This window comes from Rhipicephalus sanguineus, chromosome 9 (assembly GCF_013339695.2).
Source record: "Rhipicephalus sanguineus isolate Rsan-2018 chromosome 9, BIME_Rsan_1.4, whole genome shotgun sequence".
Lineage (NCBI taxonomy): Eukaryota > Metazoa > Arthropoda > Arachnida > Ixodida > Ixodidae > Rhipicephalus > Rhipicephalus sanguineus.
In genome coordinates, this window is record NC_051184.2 from 19,643,096 (window position 1) to 19,667,491 (window position 24,396).

The 24,396-nt window shown below is 47.5% G+C and overlaps 1 protein-coding gene across 4 annotated transcripts in view; it reads left to right on the forward strand.

Moving 5' to 3' along the window:
• LOC119404699 (microtubule-associated serine/threonine-protein kinase 3) overlaps positions 1–24,396 on the forward strand; it is a 307,846-nt gene that overhangs the window by 106,725 nt on the left and 176,725 nt on the right. The window contains exon 1 of one of the 4 annotated variants that reach the window (XM_037671341.2): positions 23,133–23,330. The exons of the other annotated variants lie outside the window; for them this stretch is intronic. Within the exon in view, the coding sequence (XP_037527269.1) occupies positions 23,196–23,330 (135 nt within the window). The 5' untranslated portion in view covers positions 23,133–23,195. Of the gene's footprint in view, positions 1–23,132; positions 23,331–24,396 lie in introns of those variants that run through there. 4 annotated transcript variants of the gene reach the window in all.

The window sequence follows — 24,396 nt, forward strand, 5'->3', positions numbered from 1 at the left end:
GCACTAACTTTCAACAAATGATTAGTTAAATCATTTGTTGAAAGTTAGCGCCCGTGTACATATTATCCCTTCTTGTCCCGTCTTGATAAATCGGCGCTAAGCGCTTCAGATATGTTCTCGGATAGCTCAGCGCCCTGGATAGCTGAGCGGAGTTCTCCTGCGGTTCCCCTCGCAGCCTCAAAGCGCACGTGCCGTGGGCCATCGTCGCTCCCGCGGGTCCGCGCGCGGCCCATAACCATATCGCCTCCGCTGCCAGGGGCTGATTTACAGCGCGCAGTGGAGCGAGCGTGGACGAGTTGTACGGGGGCAACGCTTCCCTTCGAGCCCTCACAGCCTCGCCGTCCTTGCAGTTGCTATACCGCATCGTCGAGCGTTCTCTGTGGTACAGCGCTGGCGCTTACGGCGTTGACGATGCGCGCTCGGTAACAGGGAGAGGAGGCTACGCGAGATAAGTTGCGGAGCGGCAGCCTCGGATTTACGGGAATTGCTATCTTCCTAACCCCTGTCACCTCCCTGCCGTTCTCTCACCGGATCGCATGTAACAGGGCGCGGTGAGATATGATGTCTGATATGACGCTGGGATATGTGATCATATATTGCGGCGCATAAGCCTTGCATAATATAGGGGCAACATTAATAAATGTTATCTGATATTCTGCAATATGGTATGTATATGACAGGACGATGACCTACAGTAATGTGGTAACCTCTGGTTTCATTTTTTAATATTAGATAGATAGATAGATAGATAGATAGATAGATAGATAGATAGATAGATAGATAGATAGATAGATAGATAGATAGATAGATAGATAGATAGATAGATAGATAGATAGATAGATAGATAGATAGATAGATAGATAGATAGATAGATATAGCTGTGTGTGTGTGTGCGTGTGTGTGTGTGTGTGTGTGTGTGTGTGTGTGTGTGTGTGTGTGTGTGTGTGTGTGTGTGTGTGTGTGTGTGTGTGTGTGTGTGCATTCCTTCTTTAGTTGACTTGGCTGCAGTAGTCACATAACTAAGGGGGCTGTATGCCAAAGAGAGAAAAAAAAAAGAAAGAAAAGGTAAGAAATCACCTCCACTGGGGCACGCATCGAAACTCAAATGTGCAGCTTAGTTAATGCGACTTATCGCAATTTATTTCTTCCACGTTTCGCGCCGCACTCGCATTCGCTTATTTCACCCTCTACGCCGCGCAGCCTGTTATCGCGCGCGCGACCTCGTGCTTCGTAAACGTAACGCCATAGCCGGCGCGTCGCTACACTCCCTAGGCATCGACTCCGCTCCAGGGCTTCGCTTAGAACCTGTTTATTGGCGCCGCAATAGATGGAGATTGAGGGCGAGGGTGAGGGGTGTTCGCGAGCCACGGATGGGACGTGTGTTTCATCCGGTGTATAGTACGCAGGCGTGTACGTGTTTATAGCGCTGCCATCGTGGCTGTTGCTGTCATATCTCTTGCGGGTGTCTAGCGCGAACGGGGCGTGCTAAAGCTGGACCGCGTTCGCGTTGCGTGTAATGAAAGCGGAGGCCCTTTCGTTATCTCGCCTGTCCCACGGGTGAAGCGGGGTTATACGTGCTGTATGAGCGGCGTTACGTGTTATGAATGTGTCCGCCTCTTCCCTTTCTTACCCCCTGGTGCGGTAAACATTCCATGTATCTCACGCAGCCCTTCGCGCAACAGAGCTAAATGGCAAACGTAGAAATAACACACGCTCCGCTAATGAAACGACCTTGAGCGCCGCATTGTTTCGAGGGCGCGCTTGTGTAGAGGTCTTCTGCGGCATGCGCGTGTTGTTTGTACAATTAACTCGTTGAAGCGCGGCGTACACGATCGTATAAGTCAAGATAAGGCGTCAAAGGCCGGTGTCCCGGTGATAAAAATGTCGAAACTTCTCGCGTATTTTTTTAAACACTTCCTGTTGAACTTGCACGCACTGCGAGCTTGTATGATTTTTTTTTTTCTGAAACGAGCTTGAAGAGAGAGACGGCTGCACGTTTGTTCTCGATTTAAGTTTACCCTCGGGTAGCTGGTTCGCTTCATTAGTGTTGCCGGGGAAGGGGTTCAACTACCCTCACCCCCTCCCAGGGGCGTCGGCAGAAATTCTTTTCGAGGGGGGGGGGGAACCTTCTTGATTTGAAGTGGGGGCCGGCCGGCGTGGCAGATGTGGTGAAGTGGAATTTTGTGCTCTGTATTTAGGTAGTCTAAAAATGGGTTTAGACAGTCTATAGACTGTCTAAATTGATTTTTGTAACTGGCCATAGCAAAAAAAGATTTCCCGAGGGGGGGGCACGGGCCCGGTGTGCCCCCCCCCCCCCCCACTGGCTACGCCACTGCTCCCTCCTCCCAAAATTTTAATTCGCATATGTTATGCACACGCGCACTTGCAAACACACACACGAACATTTCATGTTGCTTCGTGATACAAACGACTGGTGGTGTCAATTTGCCTTTCGAAAACAGAATGTGAGGCTGATTCCCCCCCCCCACCTCCCCCCCCCCCCTCCCAAAACAATTTTTTTTCTGACTACGCCCACGGGTTACACATACTGTTTTCTTTTTCGTACTGTCTTACAGTAGGCGTATATTTTCAAGCGCCTGAATAAGTGCGTTCAGAGCAAGCGATAGTCTTGTAATGTGGTTGATATTCTCACGTATTTCTCGAGCCGAATTCTCACGGCAAGTCCGCGGGCGTCTGGTAAACTCCGCAAAGCGCATTCGGCAAAAAACGGAAAATTCCCCAACGTTTCCGCATTCCTCTGATGATGCGTGAAATGCGGTGAAACCGAAAACTTCGACGCGCAGAAATTCTCCGCGCATTTTCAGTTGCGTCCTCGGCCACTAGGGTACGCCACGTTCGTCAGCGATATTTTACTTTCTTTTTTTTTATCTCCCTTTTTCTATCTTATCTCCCCTCTCCACACTCACTCGTTGGTTTCGGTTTCGTTATCGCTGACGATGATGCGTCCTGAGGAGTTTTAACGGTGCTGGTGTTTTCTCCGTAGAGAGGACCGATCTGATATGCGTTTAGAGATAGATATCCGCAGAGGAAGAAATTAACTCCCTTCGTCGGGGGTGTTTTTGTGCCCTCTCAAGCCTCTCAGTCATTCCACTTACACCTCGCTTTGCGGGCGAGGGAGTGCGGCGGAGAGGCGCGCCTCCGGCGTTGAGGAGGAAAAAGGGTGGAAAGAGGGAGTAGAAATGTTAGAAAGGAGGAATTTTTTTGCTCCCTCTCGTACTCCCTCCTGGGGTGTGGGTTGAGAGTGCGCGCAGCTTGCGCGAGCGACGCCGCGCGCCGGGGCACATAACACGCGCGCCGAGGCTTTTCGCGCCAGGTTTTTTTTTTTTCCCCGGTGCGTCTCCTCTCACCTGTGCTGGAGGAGGCTTTGCAGTCCTCGGCGCTCGGCCGTCGTGTCGACCTGCGGCAGCGCAGCGCTGCATCGACTATCGCGACGGCGCGTGTCTTCAAATAGACAAGTCGTGGATGTCGTTTTTGAAGAAGCGATGTTTTTGGTGACTGACGGGTCGCCGAGTGAAGTTCGTCGCGGCCGCTGGTGTCGACTCAGTTGCACGCGGCGATCACTTTTGTGTTTTGAAAACGTGACTTCCTGTGACTCGCCTGTCGAGTGACTTCGACGCCAAGGTTTAGAGACCCTGCCAACTTTCGACCACTGGAATGAGCTTGGATTTGGGACGCCCGGAATCTGTAGGGACTTCGGTTCCGGCTGTCAGATGCGAATTGAACTGTCAGTGTCGGGAGTGATTTGACAGTGGAGCGACATCGGCGTGAGAGTGTCCCTTCTCTGCAGGGCTGAGTTCTAATACTGGGCTGACCGACTTCACCGTCGTTACGGATTGCTCGTTCTGCGAGTGACTCGACGGCGATAGGGTGACTCTTGTGTGACTCCTACCCTTCGCGGTCCCGCTGTCACTGTTCGCAACCGCACCGAGGGTGAACTTTCTGGTCGATGACGTCAGGCGCGGGTGATGCTTTGGCATTCGAGTGTATTCCTGCTTCTCGGGTGATTTCGGTGCACTTCGAAGCTGTCGTCGACGAATGGTTTTTGAGAGCTTTGATTTTGCTACCGTTTAACTCTGCTGTCATATCTGAGTGAGAGCTCGACTCTGGGTGACGCATATACTCACTACGAGCCACACGGTCGGTGCTGACTTCCCGTTATTTGCTGAGTGACTCTAGTGCTGAGTGACATCGGGTTGTGAGTGGCTTTCGCGTCAGGTGACTTCGCCGTCTGGTGATTTTTTTTTTTTTCCCGCTGACTGCGAAGTGACTCAATCGCACCTATATCGCCTCTACTCGCGTGCGTTAAATGTTTTGGTGAGTTAGCATTCACGGCGTTTCGTGCTTTGTTGCGTGGTGGCAGTGCCGGCATATCGCTGTAGTGATTCAGTCACTACCCGATTGCGGGACTTGGTAGTTTTTGAGTGACTGTCTTGGTGACTTTCGGATCACGCTGTTTCGCGACGTCGTCGAAGTGACGAACTGTATGTGCTGTTCTTGGTTATTACTTTCGTGATCGGGCCAAGTGCGTGAAATACGTGACTGCAGTGAGTAGTGTGTGATTTAAGTTTTTGGTGATTTGAGGAGTTGTTGCTTCAACGAACCTTGTGATGATCACTGTTCCTGCGCGCGGCAGGTGAAGCGTGGGTGATAAGTGAAGCCGTCGTCGAAAGTGATACCTCTGCGGATCGTCTTGAAGGATCGCAACGCCTTGAGCTCCCATCAGTGAAGCCGTGACTGTGGTGGTGAAGCGAGTGGTGCTGTGCTGTGTTGCGGTGGTGATTCGAGTGACGCGATTGGTTCGTTTGGTTGATCAGCTTAGACGAGCGTATCGATGCGATTTTAGCGACGTTGCTTTTTAGTGCTTTATTGATATATTTTTCTTTGTTTCGTACCTGCGATCCGTGCTGTTTTCGCTTTCGCATCCGTTGGACGCCTCGCGAGAGCTTTTAGGCATATATAGCACGTAAGCGTGGTGATAAGACAACCTCGCGACCGTTTGAGATTTGGAGTCGGGCCGCGTACCGCTAGATTATATCCTCTTATCTCTGACTAGCGGAAATATCTTCGCTGCTGGTTTATTATTCGTCTAACCTCTGTGATCTCCGTTGTGCTCGCTTCCTTCACACACTTTTGCCACCTAGCTTGACGTTATCATCTGGTTCTTATCTTTCTCAGGCCACCCGTTCGCGCATGCTCAGAACCTCGAGGATTTTAGTAGACGTTTGAATGCCGTCTGCTTGCATTCCAGATCTTTCGACCCTTCTATTGTTTGTATAACCTACGTCTGCATAACCTGTATCTATGCTAGCGGTATCGTAGTGGTTTCGACCGGAGTTTGTTAGTGGCCGTCGATGTATCGCTAACTGCTTCGTCGTTTCGATTGATCGATTGAGCTCAGCTTCATATCTCCGACTTTGTTCCATAATATTTTTTGTTTGCTGCTCGGGAAAATTTCGAAGGAAACGGTCAACTAAAATTCGCTGCAGTGTAAACGTCGCGCCTTTTCGAAGCGTCCTTGGTGAGAACACCACCGATTAATTTCCTGGGCGCCGCCAAATCGGGGCTAAAACTTGTCTCGCGTCGGCCACATTGCGTTTAACGCGTAATACAGGGTGGCCAGACTTGCGTTTTCTGTCTGAAAACGAGTGGGAGACCGTTTTATATACGTTATCCCCCAGTTTCTCTTTTTCAAAAGTCTTCATTTTCCCGACATCATGTGAACAACGCGTGAAAATTGGTGCTATAAACTTCTGACGGGAACGGGATCAATCACGTGACAGAGCATGACGAATCGCGTCCATCAGGGACCCTAACAAAGAAAAAAAAGACCATCAAACGTCAAAGCAAACACGCTTCGCACTTGAAATTATTCGTAAGCGTCTTTCAAGCGTACCAGCCACGTCAGACTCAATCTGCAAAGCGTTGGTGGTTTAGTTTCGGTTTTCGGTGACAAGTCGATAGATCGAACTTCCGATATCGTTTTTCTCGACAACGAAAGAAAAAGGGGAAAAAATTGCGCGAAGTCTTTTGTGCGAGCAAGGTTGCCAGCCGCATCTAGGTAACTTCTTTTGTTCGGGACTCTATTATCTGTTCTTGCACACCCCTCTACATAAACTTTCTTCTCATCCTCGCCCGCGTAGAAACAACTGCTAGCTGGGAAATCGGTTTTCCCTGCATGTCGTGAGCTTCAGAAAGGACAGATATAATACAGAACTCGCAGCAACGTTGATTGAACGACATCCTATCGAGGTGTGAAGCAATTCCTCGCATCTTCAGTGTAGACTGCGTGTACGGACATAATAGAAGGACTCCAGGCGTCTCGGTTTTTTTTTCTCTTCTTTTATTCCAATCTCTTTCGAAGACGCAGGAAATCGGTCGCTAGCGTTCACCCCCACTTATTCTCCAATCCATCTTCGCAAATTCTTGCACGACACAAGACGAATTGTGGGTCCAGTTACCATTCTTTTTTTTCGCGTCGTAGAAAGAACACGCTACTAACCATCACAAACCTCGCTTGCGGTCCCAAGCTGTTACGTCTGTTTTGCCTCAACTCGTAGTCTCCTAGAAGGAAAAGATCGCTAATCTGTTTTTTTTTTTCCCTCGCAGAGCACGTCCAGGCGAATTCAATCGGTCACTATAGTGACCACGAACTCTGAGAGACCGTTGGCGAGATTTTTATCTTGTATCGTGTTTTTTTCGCAGCATACGACGCCTTATAAGCGTGCAAGCCCTCCCCGTTGCTCTTACCAGTGTGGCATTCCTTCGTTTATTTATCGCAGAGTACTTGGGGCCCGCTGATCGGTGGACAGTAATTCGATCAGATTGATTTATCGGCCGCTCTTGCGCCGCTAGAGAGCGAGCAGAAAACGACTCTGGTTCGGTGCGCAGCTTGTCCCTTGAATAGGTTATTCCACGTACCACCTCGCGGCGTTCATTATACAAGGTCGAACGCGCGAAGTGCGCTGATAAGAAAGTCCGCAGAATTTGCGTGCCAACCTTCACCGCCTCCGGCTGTTTTGGAGGAAAGGTTTTTGCCTCTTTACATCTGACGTTGTGTCTGACTGCGACCGCACAGAATATATTGGATTTTTGCGCAGCGTAGTAGTTTTGTAGTGTCGGTAGTAGAAGCATCAAATTGGGGCCATAACTGCAGTGTTTGTTTGAGAACGCTCCGTAGCACTGTTTTCTGTTTTGATATCAAGCTCTTTCAGATTTCCGCTCAGTCTTTTGACGTCACCATTTTCTTGCTTGCTTAGTTTTATCGCTACTAGTGTCGCGTTGTTTCGTTCACAGCTCGCGTGAGTGTATTAGCTTCGCCTGAGTAAACCGAGAGTTACTGGGTCAACATAAACGCGCTGTTTGGGAGTTTTCGGGCCGCGTTCTGATAGCCGGCGTTTTTCTTTTTTATTTGCTGCTTACGCCAGGGCAAGGTCCCCGGAAACGGAAGTCGGCAGCGAGTCCGGGACGGTCGCAGTATCCGGCGTCACATATCCGGTTTATTCTTCCAACGTCCTGCGTTCTTTTTCTTATTTATTCATTTTTGTTCGGTGCTGATTATCACCAGTGCGGTGAGGTCAGGTGGGGAAGGCAGGATAACGGCGCAGCCATTGTCAGTTATTGACCTGTTCAGTGATATCCGGGTGTTCTGCGAGCGTTAGTTAATCCATTCGTTTATCTGTCCACGGCAATATACTTAGAGAGTTTTTGTTATAGGTTTGTCTTGCTTCATTGAGCCCATTCAGTCATCTTTAGTAACCGAATTAGTGAGCGTTCTGGATCAACTTCGTAAAAGTTTATCTTCTTAGCAGCATCATAAGATCGGTTTGTTCGGTTCTGGTGATCCGGTTTTCGCGTTTTCAGTGATCAGTTTAGTGAGCTTTCGTGATTGGTTTCGCGACTTATTGTTATTTTCTGCACTGGTATTTTTTACTCCAACGTGTCTGCGGAACTGTAGCGAGTAGCTCTAGTGAGTCGAGCTGTAGCAGCTCGTGCGCGGGGGAACCAGCGTTTTTCTCTAGTCGAAAAACTTCAAACCAACTCCCTGCTTTTTTTCTAGTGATATTGTAGCTCGGATTCTGACGTCACGTATCAGTGACAGCTAGTTCCGATGAGATCACCATTCTGAATCTGGCACTTGTCTTATCGTCCTTCGTAGCGTTTACATTGCACAGAGGTAGAATTTGCCCTTTCCAAAAAACCTCTACCTTACTACGTCGCGTCGCAAACTCGCACCTTAAAGTTTCTGTCGTCTCCACGTGGCGGTTCCTTATTCTGTCTCGAATCGTTCGCGCCGCTTTCGTTGCAAGCATCGTTCTATGAAAAAAGATAAACAACCCGAAAGTTGAAGTTTTTGCACAATTCACCCGTTTGTGACGAGATTGCTTTTCGAGGCTTCTCACGCGTTCGACGTTGTTCGCGTTCGCTTCGTAGGCGGGCAAGTAATCCACACACACAGACGTGCGCAGACAACGGTTTAAACCCCGCAGGAAGAACGCCGTAGTATTCTTTTTTTTTTCTTTTCGTCGTCGGGGTGTCAACTTGCGTGCGAGTGTCGCAGACGCCGTAACTCGGTCGGAAACTGCTGCGCGCTTCACTAGGTACCGAATACCGGCTCTCGTTCGAGCGTGCGTCCTCTGTCCCAGTAACTTCGTTATCCTCTGCTGCGCCGAGCGGGGACTGAATCGTGCCCGTTGCGTGTGTGTCGTCTGCTGCTTCGTCTGCTCTTTCGCGCGCCGTTATCATCTGCCGTTCTTCCCGCAGTATCATTCGCTATATTCATGTAGTATCATTTGCTGTTTTCCTGCAGTATCACTTGTTATTTTCCTGTAGTATCGCTTGCTGTCTTCCTGTACAATCGTCTGCCGTTTCCGTGCAGTACCCTGTGCTGCTTTCGTGTTAGTATCGTCTGTTGTTTTGGTATAGTATAGTCTGTCGTTTTGGTATGGTATCTTCTGCCGCTTTCGTGTAGCTGTCTGATCCTTTAGTCTGGTGCTTTCCTGTGGTATCTTCTGTTGTTTCGTTGTAGTATCGTCTGCCGTTGTCGTGTAATACCGTCTGCTCCTTTATCGTGGTATCATCTTCTGGTGCTTTCGTGTTAGTATCGTGTGCTGTTTTTCGTCTGTCGTTTCGGTATACAGTGTCGTCTGCTGTTTGGCTGGCACCGTCGCCTGTTTGCAGAAAAAAAGCGAGCTCTGACCTTTGCGTTCTGATCAGGTACTGAGCGTCTTTTCTTTCTTTTATCCCTATTTATTATCCAACGGATGTAGAACGCGTGTTCAGAACCGATTGCTCCTCTTCTCTACGAAACGTCATTCACGCTTAAGCTAATTAACAACCCATAGTTTTAGGATAATTAGTAACTCTCCGCGATTGCTATTAACATTCGTACGCTGCAGCTGTCTGTACCTTTGCTAAGTATTTTCTTTCTTCCCTCTCTGCAATTGGTAACGGTGTGTCTACGCAATATTTTTGGCACTATTGTCGGCTAGCTGAAAGCTAGCACCTAGGTTTCCCATTGGCTGGCGCAGATTTCGAACGCCGTAAAAGCTCTTTCACATATATTGCAGAGACAATCACTTTTCTCCCGTGCAAAACGCCCTGCCTAGCACGTTTATAACGCTTCGTCTCGCCTACAAGTGCACACGTCTGAACATTAAGTGCACTCTTTTGACTTCTGTCAGAGCGTCAACTCCCCGTGTACGCTTTAATCCATTTCCAAAGACTTTTCGGCCTGTCTGAATTCACGCGTTCTGTAAAGCTTTACGTTTAAGTCGTCTGACGCGGATTTGCGAGGTTAGGGTTCTCCTATTCCTAAAACAGAGCGCGTTTCTATTTTTTTTTCTTCTTTTCTGTCGTCGCGCATTCGACATTTCCATACCTGAATAGCAGAGCGCGCCTTCTTTCGACACCTCTGTGTCAGGCGTCTCGTTTTAATACCTCAGACTCGCAGTCTTTAGGCGGCTGTCGTGTAAAAACTTCCGTATAACTCCGCTCGAAAAGAACACCCCACCCTGCCATGCATCGCGGCAGTAATTTAGTCAGTTCGCCGTTCGTTAATTAAACGGCGACGTTCTGCGCGGTCTTTTAGTGGGACGACTATTGTCGTAAACGTCCGTGGTGCATACGGAAATTTGGCCTTGGTCGTGGATTAAACGATAAAAGGAAGAAAAAGAAAAGGGTGAACGATAAGCTGAACGAACCGCTTCTTTATTACCTCGTCGACGTTTCTCCCATCGTTTTGCACCTGCCTGTTCACACGAACTGATCTTTTCCTGCTCGCGACAGATCCGATTACGAAATACGACAATAACCCTACAGGCGATCCGATTAAGAAATACGACACTAACTCTACAGGATACGCAGCTTCGTCTGCATTTTCAGCGTTACCGCCGTCTGTTCGTCTTCGCCTTCTCGTTCTTCTTACCGTCTGCATATCGAACCACCTTCTTTTCGTCTGCTTCGTCGTCGTCTGCTATCCGCTCGTAAAAGAAAGCTATATATCTAGGAACCTTACTTTTCAAGTGTTATTCCGCAGTCGTAGTAATCTAACCAGCGCCTGCGAGATAAACACCCTATCGGCATACCAGAAGGGGAGCTTCATCATCTAGCCCTAATAAGCGGCGTAATTAGGTCACTCTCGCGGTGCTTCTTAGTCGCAATTAGGCCTTCCTTCCATCCATTCGCTCATATACTTCGACGTCTGTCTCCAGACATCTGCGCATAGAGACAGACGTCTCAGTACCCTATTTGGGTGTCGTCTGCAAGATTCTTGTTTCTTTTTTTTTTGCGTCTGCTCCTTCTGCGGTGAGCGCTTCGTTTCTCGCCTAATCTCGCGCCAGCCGCGAGATCCTGGAAGTTAATATCGTCGGCACGTGGGTGTCCCGATACATTTAACAAAAAAGGCAAACCCTCATCCCACTTCTTACGAGAAAGCATAGATATCTGATTGATTCGCCTAGGCTTTTCTCTGCTTTGCTTAGTGTTCTCGCTGATCTATATTGACTTCTTCGTTTTTTTTCCTTTATCTCCTGTCACGTACAGAGTATCCAGATCGACTTTCTTGGGTGCCGTAACACTGCTAAGCCTTCTAGCGCGCAAGAAACGAGAACGGACAATACGAGAGGCTAGCCGTTCCTTCTTGTGTATCGGCTACTGTCGGCTTCTTCTTGGACTTGTTGTGACAGGCTTGTCTAGAGACAATCGCTCAGTCTTTAGTCAGTGACACTCAGTAGTGGCTCGTATTACTTCCGTTGTCGCTTTTTCCTTCGGAAGAATAAGTTTGTAAAGAAGCAAAGACGGTGTCGGAGCAAGGATTTTTTGTCGTTTTTGGAAAAGCGGGGTGTTCGGATTTCGTCGTGCGCGTCTTAATCCAGCGTTTCGAGGATAATCCTAGTGTTGCGTAACTGCGTGCGTGTAATCCGAAGCGCTGAACGATTGCTCATCGGTGCAGTCTTATTGAAGAGAGATTGCGATAGCCGGTGCTTGGCCTTTTTTTTTTTTTTTTGGTCTGGTAATCCTCGCGTTTAAGTTTTTTTCGTTAGGACCCACTTGCTGACGCAATTGTCTGCCGTGGTTTCTGTTGCTTGAAGAGACTTGCGCTGTAACGACCCTACGCACAGATTGGTGGACGTTGCTTTGCCGTGGTGACGTAACGGAAACACGTATTGGTTCCTTTTGTAGGCGTGTTCTTATCTCTCGCTGAAGTTTTTTCGAGATAACTCCGAAAGCTTACGGCAAATTGGAGTTTAAAGCATTCGTGGTTTTCATCTAATCCTCGTTAAAAAAAAAAAAAAACATCGGATTACGGGCACTTGACCATTTCTCGGTTTTTTGGTTAACAACTGCGTTGAGTCGGGCTGTCCAGTTTAAACCAGTTCGGTGCAGTACTGCAGAGTCGTCTAATTGTCGAGTTCCATTCGGAAGCAAGCGAGTATATTTGATCGATATCCTTTTATTAGCCTTCGGTATACGTGGAATTCAACTTCAGAAGGTTTTTTGAGGGCTCAGTTTCGCTTCTGCGAACGCTTTGCCACCGACCAATTATCTTCAGTTTGTCCTCACACCTAAAATATAGATTCCTCGGAAAACAAAATAAAAAAAAAAAAAAAAACTACCGCCAGTCGCCCATTTATTACCGTTTTACGGCTCTCCACTTCGCGGAAGTGCTGTTGTCAGGTTTGCGTGAATCTGATGTCAGTTATCGCAAACACAAATTGAGAAAAATAAGTGGCCTCCTCACGTCCCAGTTTATGAAGCTTGGCATAAACGTTTCCCCATAGCAGCCGCCGTAATTTGCACGGCTTAGTAGCGCCTGTTGCATAATTTATTTTTTCCAGAGCCCGCAGCGTTATCTCTTGGCTCGTTTTCATCGCGAATATACGCCTAAAGTGGAGTCTTGCGTCATCGCCAGCTGTAACGCTTGCGTCATCATAAAAGGCTGTCATAGCAAACGGGGTTATTGTGTTTTCTTCAGTAAAAGGTCAACACAACAATCTTTTAGTCTGGAACAAGCCAGGCTCTGCCTGAAGTCGCGTTAATTACCTTGCTGTTCTGACATCGACCGCTTTCACCCAGTACCCTTATCTGTCTTCTGGTTAAAATTATCGAGTCGTCTGTCTTTCTTCTAATCAATCTTTTTTTCTAGTCGTCTGCTTTTCCTCCCTACATCTTATGGTTGCTGGCTAAACTGAAAAAAAAAAAAAGCTGTTGTCAGGTGCTGGCGTTGTCGTCTTCTGCCTTTTTTCGCACATTTTCCTGCATTCCTTATCTAGCCGTCGTCTGCCAATACATCCTGTCGTCTGCTACGCCACGCCTGCTCTGCTAGCCGTGTGATATTCGTCGTCTGTTTTTTTTTTTTTCTTTTTCAAAGTTCTCGTCCGTGTTCGAAAAATTGCGAGAAGGGCTGCAGTTTATTCTAGAACGGGAGGCGTCAAATTCGTCTTTCATCGGCCTATTTCTTTATATTTCTTTCGGTGGAAGTTTCTTATCGCACGTACCTTCTTTCCACCAGCGTTTTTCCATTATTTGCTAGTCTGCTTGCACGAGCCGCGCTTTAAGCGTGAACAAATCCACCAACGTTCCCTGCACGTTGGGTGGCAAGTATTTTCCTTGCTTGTCACTCATTAAAGAAAAGAGGTGTTGTTAGCTGTTAACTCGTCTGGCTTGTCAAGAAAGACGTCACTTATAGACTTTGTGTTTATTTTCTCTTTTCATCCTTACTCTTTAAAATATTATATATTCATATTTCTCTCCATAACCGCAGCCTTCCGTGGTTATCGTCTAAATCACGTCTTAGCGTAGCCCACTTTTTTTCTTTATTCTCCCAAAAGACGTCTTAACGACGTCTCCAGCAAGCCGTCTCCTGGCGTGTTGTTTCTTCAACGTCTCATTATCCGAAAACTCTAAACGGGCTGGCTGTTACCGTTTATAATTACTTTCTAGTCAAACACTTGTTATACCGCGAGAAATCACAGTAGGAAGAATAACAACTTCACCTGCCTGTCTTGGCTTAAACGAACATAACGTCATCTCATATTCCGTGAGCCAGTTTGACAGGCTTCGCTTATTTAGGGGGATCTCTTCAAAGCTGTGACTCCTAGGCTCGCGCTAGACGTTCATTTAAGCGTCCTTCGGCAACGCGAATTTGCACCGCCAACCCTAACCTGACCAAACAAACAGGGAAACGGTTCGAAACATACCTCCTTTTCTGTTTTTTTTTCTTCTTTTTGAAACGATCGTCGCTTTAGTTTGCCGAGGTTTAACCATCCAAGCAAAACCCAGCCACCTGGTTTTGGACAGCTCGTATACGTTTGCCAACGCGCTATTTCTAGACGCCGCTTTGTTAGTGAAGACGGGCACTTGTTATAGTTAAGCTGCAGTCCGCAGACTCGACTTTAACCTAAAGAAACAAAACAAAACAAACAAAAAAGGCAACAAAGACCAGCACCCGCTATTCGCTGAAGTTTGCTGTCGAAGTTTGTCGTAACAGTTCACGAAACGCTGCGCTCTTTGCCGGGTCTCTAACTCCGGACACCATTTACCTAGCTGTCGTAGATTTCCACGTTATAACTCGCGGGGTGGCGTTTAAAACTGGAACGTGTCCCTGGCGTTTTCAAAAGCGAGGGTATCGCCGACGCTAAGAAAAAAAACAAAACACCCTGGGGTGTATTTTCGAGCACTGGGCGTGGAAATCTTTCCTCCGATCAACTGTGGTTTGTTTTTTAGTTGCTTCCTTGACATCGACTTGGTAAAGCGGCTCGCATTTCGAAGTTTCGGTTTCGCGGTTCTTGTTCCCAAATCCAAACTGGAGCGGCGTTTGCACCGCACATTGTAAACGTTGTTCCGGCGCGATTTTCCTTTTACTCTCGTAATTTTAATTTTTTGCTGCTCGCTTTAATCTCTAGTGGATTTCGGACTCGGCCCGCTATCGATTTCAGAGCTAGAAATATCATCACCAACAAACAACAAATCAAGGCAGACCGGGAAATACCGAAGGCGTATAGTTTTGCAGAAATTTTTTATTGGTCCCTTCCTCACATATTCATAAACGTGTTTTTTTGCCGGCTGCATTACCAGCGTGCCTGCTGTGTTTATCTCTCTGCGAGGTGCAGTCTTTCGTGATTTTTTATTTGCGTCGCCATTGGTGTTTACCACATTGGAACCGGGTCACAGAAGCCTTCATTCTCGAAAACGCAGCTAGGCGGTCGCTTCTCTGCGTTGAACGCGAATAACGCGTCTACCGTTCGCTTTGTGCAAATAAATCGAATCGACCCAATTCTAAAACTCGCTGTTCGGATTAAGCTCGTTACGTTTAGACTGACTAGCGCGACTACTAAACCTTTCCTCTCGGTACCTCCCAGCTTTCCTGTTCGAGAACAACCCGCTTTATCAATTACTTTTTTTATTATCTACATACGGCTGCGCGAGCTAAAGCGTTAGCACGGTTTATACAGTCTGTAAAAAGCGTTTCTGCAGACTAATTCGAGTGAGCGTTGTCAAACGTTTCGTGTGTCGACGCCGTCATGCTATCTCTTTTTTTCTGTTTTCGCGAATGAATACCTCGATGTCTTCTTTTTTTACTTTCTTAATCTAGTCGAAAGCATCTGAATCCAATTTTTGCCGCCAGGGCGTAATCGGATAAAGAACGTTCTATTCGACGAATAAATAGATAACATAACGTCAGAGGCGCGTACGTTTGCAGGGGCCGGGTCTTGTTGGAGATACAAAACGGTTAGTCCATACAATTTATAAAAAGATTAGAAGGTATTCGTACGTTTCATTTGTCCTTTCTCAAAAGGAACACACAAACTTCACCAACAACTGCCCGACCTTTCTTTCTGGGAGTCTGTGGCTGTTCTCACAAATGTGTTATTCGTTAATATTTTTTCTCTGGACCAAGAATTAGACAACGTAACGTCAGAGACGCGTACGTTGTGTAGGGTCGGGTCCCGTTCAAAACACAAAACAGTCAGTTTATACTTCATATTTAGAAAAACAAAATCTATTCTTATATTTCATCTGCTCCTTCTCAAAGGAGAGTACAAACTTCAGCAACAACAGTTCGATCTTCTTTTTGTAGACTCTAGCTGTTCTCTCAAACTCCATTTTTTTCTTGAACAACCGCACCTGTCGAAGTATCTCTTCTCTCCAAGAAAAAAAAAAATCATATCGATAAATCAGGACTATCGGGGATATTTTCTCGAACACGGAAATTCAGGTTGTTCGTATCGTTCCCAATCATTTTCTTCCCTTAGCATTTCAAGTATCCGTGCTTTCCGAGGCTTTCGGGATACCAGGGGAGTTTATCTTTGAGAATCTTATTTCCCAGGCTCGTACGGCAAATTTATATCGGCGGCGGCGCCTCTTTTGATGAAAAAGAAAAAAAAACGAAAAGAAGGGTAAAACCAGCGCATGAGCATTTTCCTGCCAAGCCCTTCTCATTATTGTGAAAATACAGGCTTGCATTTTCGCGTGGCAAGTAGTCGTCGACATAAGGATAACGCCCTGTCGTATTTCTCGTACCGGTCGTTAAAGGATCCCAAGCCTGTCGTTTCGGCCATCTCGACTGCTCAGAAAAAATATCCTTCTCTAAAACCCTCGGCCCAGATTTCGGACGCGGCGATCGTGTTTTGTTTTTGCTGAAGATAAACAAGGCGATAAAGAAAAAAAAAATAGCGGTATCATTTTGAAGCGCAGGTGAGGCAAGGAGACTAGTATTTGGTCGGCGTGCAGCTACTCCGCTTGACGCCGTAAAAACGATTTTATCTCATCTCTGCGCTTTCTCGGCAACTGTTGTCGCCACGCGTTCTCGCTTCTCGGGTCACGCTTAAAGGTTTATCTTCGTTTTACTGTCGCTTCATTAGCGCCATATGCGCAATTTGCAGGGTGTTTGCTTTATCTGAACACTAAACTCGATTTCGTCACTCCCGGAACGTGATTCTGCGTATCGCGGTCGTTCTTCTTAATTATCTTCTGCACGCTTTGCATTGCGTTGCAAAAAGGGTGGCACTGAGATAACGAAGCGCAAATTGCACATAATTAACTCGTACGAGTAATCGCATATCCATGTTACTGAGACCCTCTCCACATCAGTCGTTTCCTCTTGAACAAATACACTGAGGTGTCGTCTGCCTTTGAGATTGAGGCGAGTGTTGTTGATTGACGTAAGAGTGAACATTAGCGGAACGCGGTGGTGGGCTATATCATCAAATAGTCACGTGGTCCACACGCAGTCTGCTTTACAAAGATTGCGCACTTGCGAAATGGCTGTGTAAATGTTGATCTGTTTCGAAATCAGGGATTAACATTTTGATCGAAAAGTGTCTTAGCGTCTTTGAGGTTTCCAGGGGTAGTGACGTAGAAGAGACCGCAGTGTCCTGACGTTATCCGATTATCACGCTGTGCTTTTGTGGATCTCTGTTGCCACGCCGGTTCTTCGCTTTTTATTCTTTCCTCGTGAAACATTCTGCTTCGTTGACGTTTAGTCGCATCTCCCTCTTTTGACGGTGAAGTCGGTTTCTTTCTTCTTTTAATCGGTCTCGAACTAAGCTTGGATACTGTGTTCGCTTAGTCGGGTATCGTACTGCCCCGACGTAACACTGGTGCAACCCTGGTGCTACACTGGTGCAACACCGTCCGGCACCCGCAGCTCTCTTTCGGCACGTCCGTCAGGGATTTGCTTAGCCGTCTACGTCGTAGACGTGAAACTTCTTTTCACCGCCATTTTCTGGCTCGTTTCGCCTGACACTGGCATATGTCAAACGTTTCTCTATTAACAGCCGGACGTTTAGACCCGAGATTCCCAAGGGCCTTACTGTGGTCGCATTTCCGGTTTCAGGCATTGGATCCGGTTACCGACTTCCGTAGCGTCAGTGTCGAGTGAGAATCACTGAGCTATACGTAACGTCTAACGGACAAAACCTATAGATCGCGTTACGCCGGAACAGGCAGTTTATACGAACTGCTTATACGAAGTGCGGCATTCAGTAGCGCGCTCTATCCGTTGAAGAGGCGCTCGTCGGTGTTCCTGCGCGGAGCTTCCGCGTTTACCGTCAGCCCAGTGTGCCGTGCTCTCCGCACTGTGCATCATTGTATAGATAGACAAAAGTGAGGCGGCTCTTTGCGCCTCTTGATATAACTGCGCGCCTGGCGCTGACGTCTCCGACCAACCAGGCATAGCGTTCGCGGCACTACCGCACTTCGCTGGTCGATAACGCGGCCCCTCACTGGACTTTGATTGCAAAGCTCGAACCATCAAGCGTGCTGTAAGGACTCTTCGGTATACCGCATCAGGAACAGGTGCGACTGCACCGCGTGCGTCGCTCACTTCTTCTGATCTCCGCGGTGTTTTTTTTTTTTTTTTTCGACGGGCCGATGCGTTAGTGGTGGTGCTTTATACTTTGTGAGCAGGAAGGACTGCAGCCAAAGGCTTTTCGTCCCACATTTATTCTGCGGTCTCCTCACCTGCTGTGTTTTGGACAGGCGAATGCGTTAGTTGGCTTAAGGCGTGAACCAAGTTCTGACGCTCTTCGAGACGACCGACCAGCGGTAAGAGGTGCCTGCTCTCTGCGTCTGCGTCATCGACGGAACTTTGTGACGTCGCACAAGAAGGCGGGGCAAAACGCTACCGCGCTTCTTGCGATCCGCCGGCCTTTGTGAAACGGGTCGAACTTGAACGCCTTCTCTGATTGTTTCTCTCTCTCTCTATTCGTCCTATTTCCAACCCGAGTGCAGTGTAGCAAACCTGATACTTGCATCTGGTTAACCTCCCTCCGTTTCTTATCACTCTGTTCTACGCTAAAGCGTTCGCTATTCTATAGGCGGCGTCGATATCGGTAAATTCCGCGAGCATAGTGCGCAGCGCATGGTTAGCTTTACCGTCGAGACTGCATCCCTTTTCCTAATCCAATCGCTGACGCGAGTATGAACGCAGGTCGGTGTCCCACTATCGGAGACAGTTACACCAACAGTATAACGGTGTTCACATACAGCGTCTCTCTATAAGACACGAACGTCAACACAACCGAGTACAGAAGAGATAAGAGAAGATTAAGCGAAAGCCGTACACCCCGGTGGAGGAGTAAAAGTTCTCGCGGAGTTCATCATCCCCAGGGATAATACCTCGAAGTTGATACGATCGCAATCGATATCGGAAGGCTACCGGTAAGTTCGCCGCTTATAAGAGGAGCGGTTAATCAAAGCTCGCGCAAAACTCCCCCCTTTGTTTACGCAGAAAGATTTAGGAAGTGATCCTGAAACCGAGAGTTGAGGGGGGTCGTTTATTAACGGACGCCCAGTCACCGGGAAAATAATTAAACCGGTAGGGGCGGCCTAGTAATCGAGTTTCTCCCCATGCCTGGTGTCCACGTTATGTTCTGAATGTTTGGCTGCTATGTAATTACGGGTTACCGGGTTTTACTAAGATAACGGCAGAGAAACAGCGAGATTCTGCGCCTGCGGAACGCTGGGTTTTCCTGGTTGTTTGTACGCTATTCTTTGATGTGTATAACAGGTGCGAATGCTTGAATAGGATTAACTTGCCAAACTTTGCTGACTGATCAGCTTCACGGAAGTTTGAGCCTCGTTTATTTTAGCTGTGTTGTTTCTGACTGACGTCTGAATAGCGCGGCAGCTTTTGCGTACTGCTTCAGCTTTAACCACTCGCTCCGTTGCCTTTGCTTTGACCCGTTGAAAGTAAAGTAACGTTTATCCATCACTCTCAAGCGTCAAGCTTTTTGGAGGTGTAAGTGGGCAAAGTCGACCGTTATATCCATTGAATAGCTGCCACGGGTTTTAACAGTTCATCTCTTAGGCAGTCTTCCGTTGTGTCTCGGCTTTTAACTTCCTCGAGTTTCCGCTTGGCGGCGCTGCTTGAGGTGACACTACCGACGTCATCTGTAGGAGCCTGCGTGGGCTTTACATCGCTGTTTGGCCCAGTACCTCTGTTGTAAGGTCGCAGCTAATGCTCTTTAAAGATTGCAACGGAAGAAAAATATAACGGGAATAACAGGAAATGGCGTATCCTTCTATTGGCTGTCATCGCTGTGTTGCTTTTCTGAGTTCCCGCTAGGTGGTGCTCTTGCGCGTAGTGGCGTAATTTCTAGGAGGAGCCTGCGTCGTCGTCGCGGGCTTCCTGCGTGTCAGCTGTCGTCAAGCGCGGTTCAAACAGTATCGAAAGGAAAAAAAGTATTAAAGAACAAACCGTACCAACAAACGCTTGTAGCTTAGTGTTTCTTTCAGCAAAGAAGTGTTCGTATTATTCTGTACTTTTTTTGTGTTTCGCGTGGGCACTCCATATCGCGTTGTTCTCCGTCTTTTATCCCATGGTGCTCGCTCTCGTTGTGTTCTGTTTACGCTGAACTATTGCGAGGCAGTGCAAGGAAGCCCCCCTTCGGGGAGTGTTATGCACTGGCGATCTAGTCTGTCAGACTCGAAAGCTGCAGAGACGTCTATTCATCTCTCTAGGCGCGTCCGTGTTTGACCGATTCGAAGAGAAACCCTTCTTGGGGATCAGCGTATCGTCCGTTACCCAGCGCCACCTGCGGCATCATCCGTAAAGCCCTTCCTCGAGGGGGAAGACAAGCATATAAATCTATAACATCGCATACATCTCTACCCATATCCGGGTATCAGGGGCTCACCTTTTTCGATCTGGTGCTCAGGACCTATCACTTGCGTGACCTTTTTTTTTTCTTTTATCTTATCTCAAAAATTCGCTCGTGCTTGAATCCCTTCTGCCGTGGTTCTGAGGGTTAGGCCTAATCCCGTTTTCTTTGTGCACTCACGATAAGTGATAAACAAGAAACTGTCGAACTGACCGGCTCGTTTTTATCGTCGTCTTATTTTTCGTGCGATAAGGATCGCGAGAACTGACACCGGTATCGTCCTTCTGAACTTCGCCGCCTCTTTTTTTTTTGTGCGTTGTACTTATTTTTACGTCACTTATTGGTCGGCTCGTGGCTAGCGTTAGTGGGGGCGCCACTGTTCTTGAGTCAGGACTGTGAAGTCGATACATCAAACACTTCTCCGCTTTTCAAGAAAAGCTCCTCATACGACAGAGACAGCTTCAGAAGATTTCTCTTATTCGCGGTCCTTGGTTTTTTAAGTCTTTGCGCTGTTTTTTTCCCGTCTTAGTCAAATCAACCTCAGGGGAGGCTTAGCAACATTTTTCCTTAACTCCACCTTTGCGTAAGCTCTCATTTTGACCGTCCAAAGTATTGAGCGATTATTTTGATGGTTTATCTGCAAGGCTGTTCGAAACTTCGAAGTGTGATTTGTCGTGCGAGATACCTATCAGATAGTATTTTTTTTGTATCTATCCTTAATGCTTCCAGGTTGCCGCGGTGGCTGTCGCGAAACTTTCGGACAAGTCGGTCTAGTGTTAACACGGTTTTGTTGCACGAAACAAGGGCTCGGAATTGCGGCGTAGAAGTGAGCGCTGTCGCGAATTCGTATTTCGGAAACCTCCCCTCTTACCCAAGCGATCGATGTTATATATCGGAAAAGAAGAAATTTGAGCCACTGAAAAAGGATCGCAACGTAATCCTGCCGCTCAGTTTTTCCAACGCTACAAAATAAACGTTTGAGTATTAATAACAATAAAATAATAATAAAAAAAAACTCGGTAGAGTTGGTGGCAAACTTTTGTACCTTGGATCCTGGGAAGAGAACTTGGGTGACATCCTTGGTCCTCGACTTTGAACGGAGCCTCGCTGAACCGTGTGTAGCTGTAGTTGCCTTTCGATCGACATTTCGCGTCAGTATTTTATTTCTCTTGACATTTCTCATTTTAGTCGTGAACATTTCCCCGATATTGATTTACGACAACCAAGGTTTTTGATTTAATCCAAGAGAGGCTCCAATTTCCAAAGGCTCTTTGATTCCTCTAAGCCATCAGAGAAGGCATCCTGCGAGAGAAAATTCTTCGAAACAATATTCAAAGTCATTCCTAAGGCTTAACGAACTTGATAGAAAATTAATTAGTGGAGTGGTTAGTGTAGGTGTTTCCGGTAATATTTTATTATTGATCCCTCGTCAAAGAAATAATGTTCTAATATCATTTTTTTTATTTTGTGAGAGCCAGGTTTGTTAGTCTACGCGTGTTGTTAGGTCGCGCTTAAGAGCGCTCAGTGTCGGTAAAACAAAATTAAGGTAGAGTCTGTTTTTACCAGCTCCGCGCTGGTTTGTTATTATGATATCGAGTTTCGCACTGTGCTTCAATTTTTGCTAAGGAAACTTTGCAGCTTCTCAGGCGCTTTCATTTCGAGCGTCTTAGAGGAGCAGCGTCTTAAACCAGGAAGTGTTTTCCGTGTCAGTGGATCTAGCCTTGTGCTAGGGGCTGACTCTTTCGTTTTACGTAAAAGCATTGTTGAACTAACTCGTAAAGCTCCCTTTGAAACAAAAACCTTGAGGCTGCTTTCGTTCAAAGCACGTTGAGAGTCGCACTTAAGACCGATACTGCCGCGACGCTTAAATCGAGAATCCAATCCAAGCCAATTTTGCGCTTTGCGGAGAGTGCTCGCGGCAAGCTCACACGCGTCATCGAAGTTCCTGCTCGCGTTGTGCGAAATTTTCGTTACGAAAACGGAGCCAAGACCCCGTGTGTGTAGCGACGTCATCGTGTTATCGTCTGCAACTTATACACCCCTTTCACCGCAGGACTCCACAGGCTTTTCTCTTCCCTACACGCGTCGTCTGCTATTTGGAGCGCTTTCCCGGAGTTCGCGCACGTGTCGCCTTTTATACGGGGATACTGTGTCGTCTGGAACATCGCGACCGGCTTCTACCGCTTCTGCTGACGTCATTACTCCTTCCTTCCGTTCTCTCTAAAGCCGTATATTTACGTTAAACTGTTGCAGTTCACTGCGAAACGAGGCAGCGAACGGCAAGTACAACAACGCTGTTCGCCTTGGGTCTTGAAGCGACTTCGCATCGTCGTACTTCTGCGACTAAGTTGAATTTCGTCTGGTCGTCGTCTGTCAGCAACGTGGCCGTTACGGAGCGCTTCTTGTGTTTCCGCTGGAACCGTGCTGAAGTGCAAACGTTTCAACTCGTTCCGTTTCCAATGTTACGCCAAGCTCTCATTTCCGGCAGCAAACTGCGCCTCGCGCAATTGGAAAAAGTGTAACGAGAGCGTCGCGCCGCTCATATCAGCACAGCGAGACTGTAAGGCCGCCCACTTGGACGCTACGGCAATGTGGCTATTGTCTCTTTACGTCACGTTTCTCGAACGTCTTGCGCGCTGATTGGTGGTTACAAGTGTTTGCGAGAACTGCGAAGTGAAGTGCGTACCCACTCTTTGACTAAAACGTGCGATCACGCTATCATTTGCACTGCAGTTCATCCAAGTATCGGGATTTCACCAACCTCGCGAGAATTTTTCGACTAAGGTCGTGGCTGCTCGCAAGACGAGCCAGTAGCTATCGTCTACATTGCAGCTCCATCGGGCTCTCGGCATTTCACGAACTTTGCGAGCACTTCTCGGCCGAAGTAGCGGCTGGTAACGTGACCAGTCAATGGAAAAAGCAGCATTCGGGCATGGAAGAATTCGCTTACGAACTGTAATCTTCGCTTTCACTTCGGTCGCTGCAATGAAGATAGATCCGTTGACGAACTCTGTTGCTTCTTTCACGTGAACTCTGTTTGCGGAGTCTACTTCGCCGCGCCAGAAAGCAGCCATGATTCAGCGACAAGAGAGTACCATCTACGAGGAGGACATGCCTGTGGTGATGCGACGCCGCGGCGTCACCATGCGAGTGCGCATCGTGAGCGTCGATTCGCCAACGAATTCGGCGCCCTCGTCGCCCTGGACGGTGAGCCCCCGCCGCCTTTCCTAGCGCATGCGCATTGCGAGGCACTTGGGCGTTCTCTGAGCAGCTTGTTGAAGTGGAAGAGGAGTGCTGTGTGCATTTTTCGATTTGACCCGTAGGGGGTTATTGCTCAGTGTAACGGAATGCAGGATATACAGTCGTGAACAATATGAAAGAGAACACTGAAATTGCCTTCAACAGGCCATAGCAGGTAAATGCAGTTGGGTAGAACAAAAGTGTTCGTAACGTTAAGTATTCAAGCGGAGAGGCATATCTTCTAAACCAATACGTCACACCCGTATACATCAAGAATTATCGTTGCTTAAATACGAATTCGGTGTTCTCTTTCATATCCCACTTGACAGAACGGTCATTATGGAGTTTTAGACATACGTGTTTAAGCGATTCAGCTAGGCATCCCTGAAATGGTCCATATGGGAAGGTGTGTGTGTGTGTAGAAGGGCGGTGGGGCGACTATCGAAAGTGACTGCTACTTGTATTTAAGCGGCTCGCTTAAGCATTTCTGTAGACTTAGACTCGCCCAATAGGAGTTCTAAGGCATTGTTTCAAAAGAGGAATTTCCGAAATATGGATGCCAGAGTTAGTAGACGCTGTCGAACCGGTTATACGCGTGTAATTAGGGATCTTTAGAAATGCATAGCCAAGCGGCTCAGCTCTGCATCCTTATTTCTAAATCCTATAAGATGGAGTTTTGGTAATCAGCATGCCGGAAAGGTAATGGGGGCCGCAATGTGCATCATAATTCGCATTCGGTAAAAGACTTGTAGAAGTTTGCGCACCGGCGTCTTGTTAGAGTACTTTGGAGCGCTAAAGATGACAAGCACATTTCGTGCCGGCTCCCTGAACACTATTTGTGTTATGCAGACAACGGTTAAGATATGGATGCACAGTGTGTTTATGCACCGTTCAGTTGGCATGAGATGTGCAGTTGTAGGTATGTTCTTGTTCCGTCTTCGATTCAGAACTAAGTGCCAGGGTTCACAATGTCAAAATAATGCTGTTCAGTAAGTACAAGTACTAACCTTTTTAGACTGTATCGCTGCCGTCG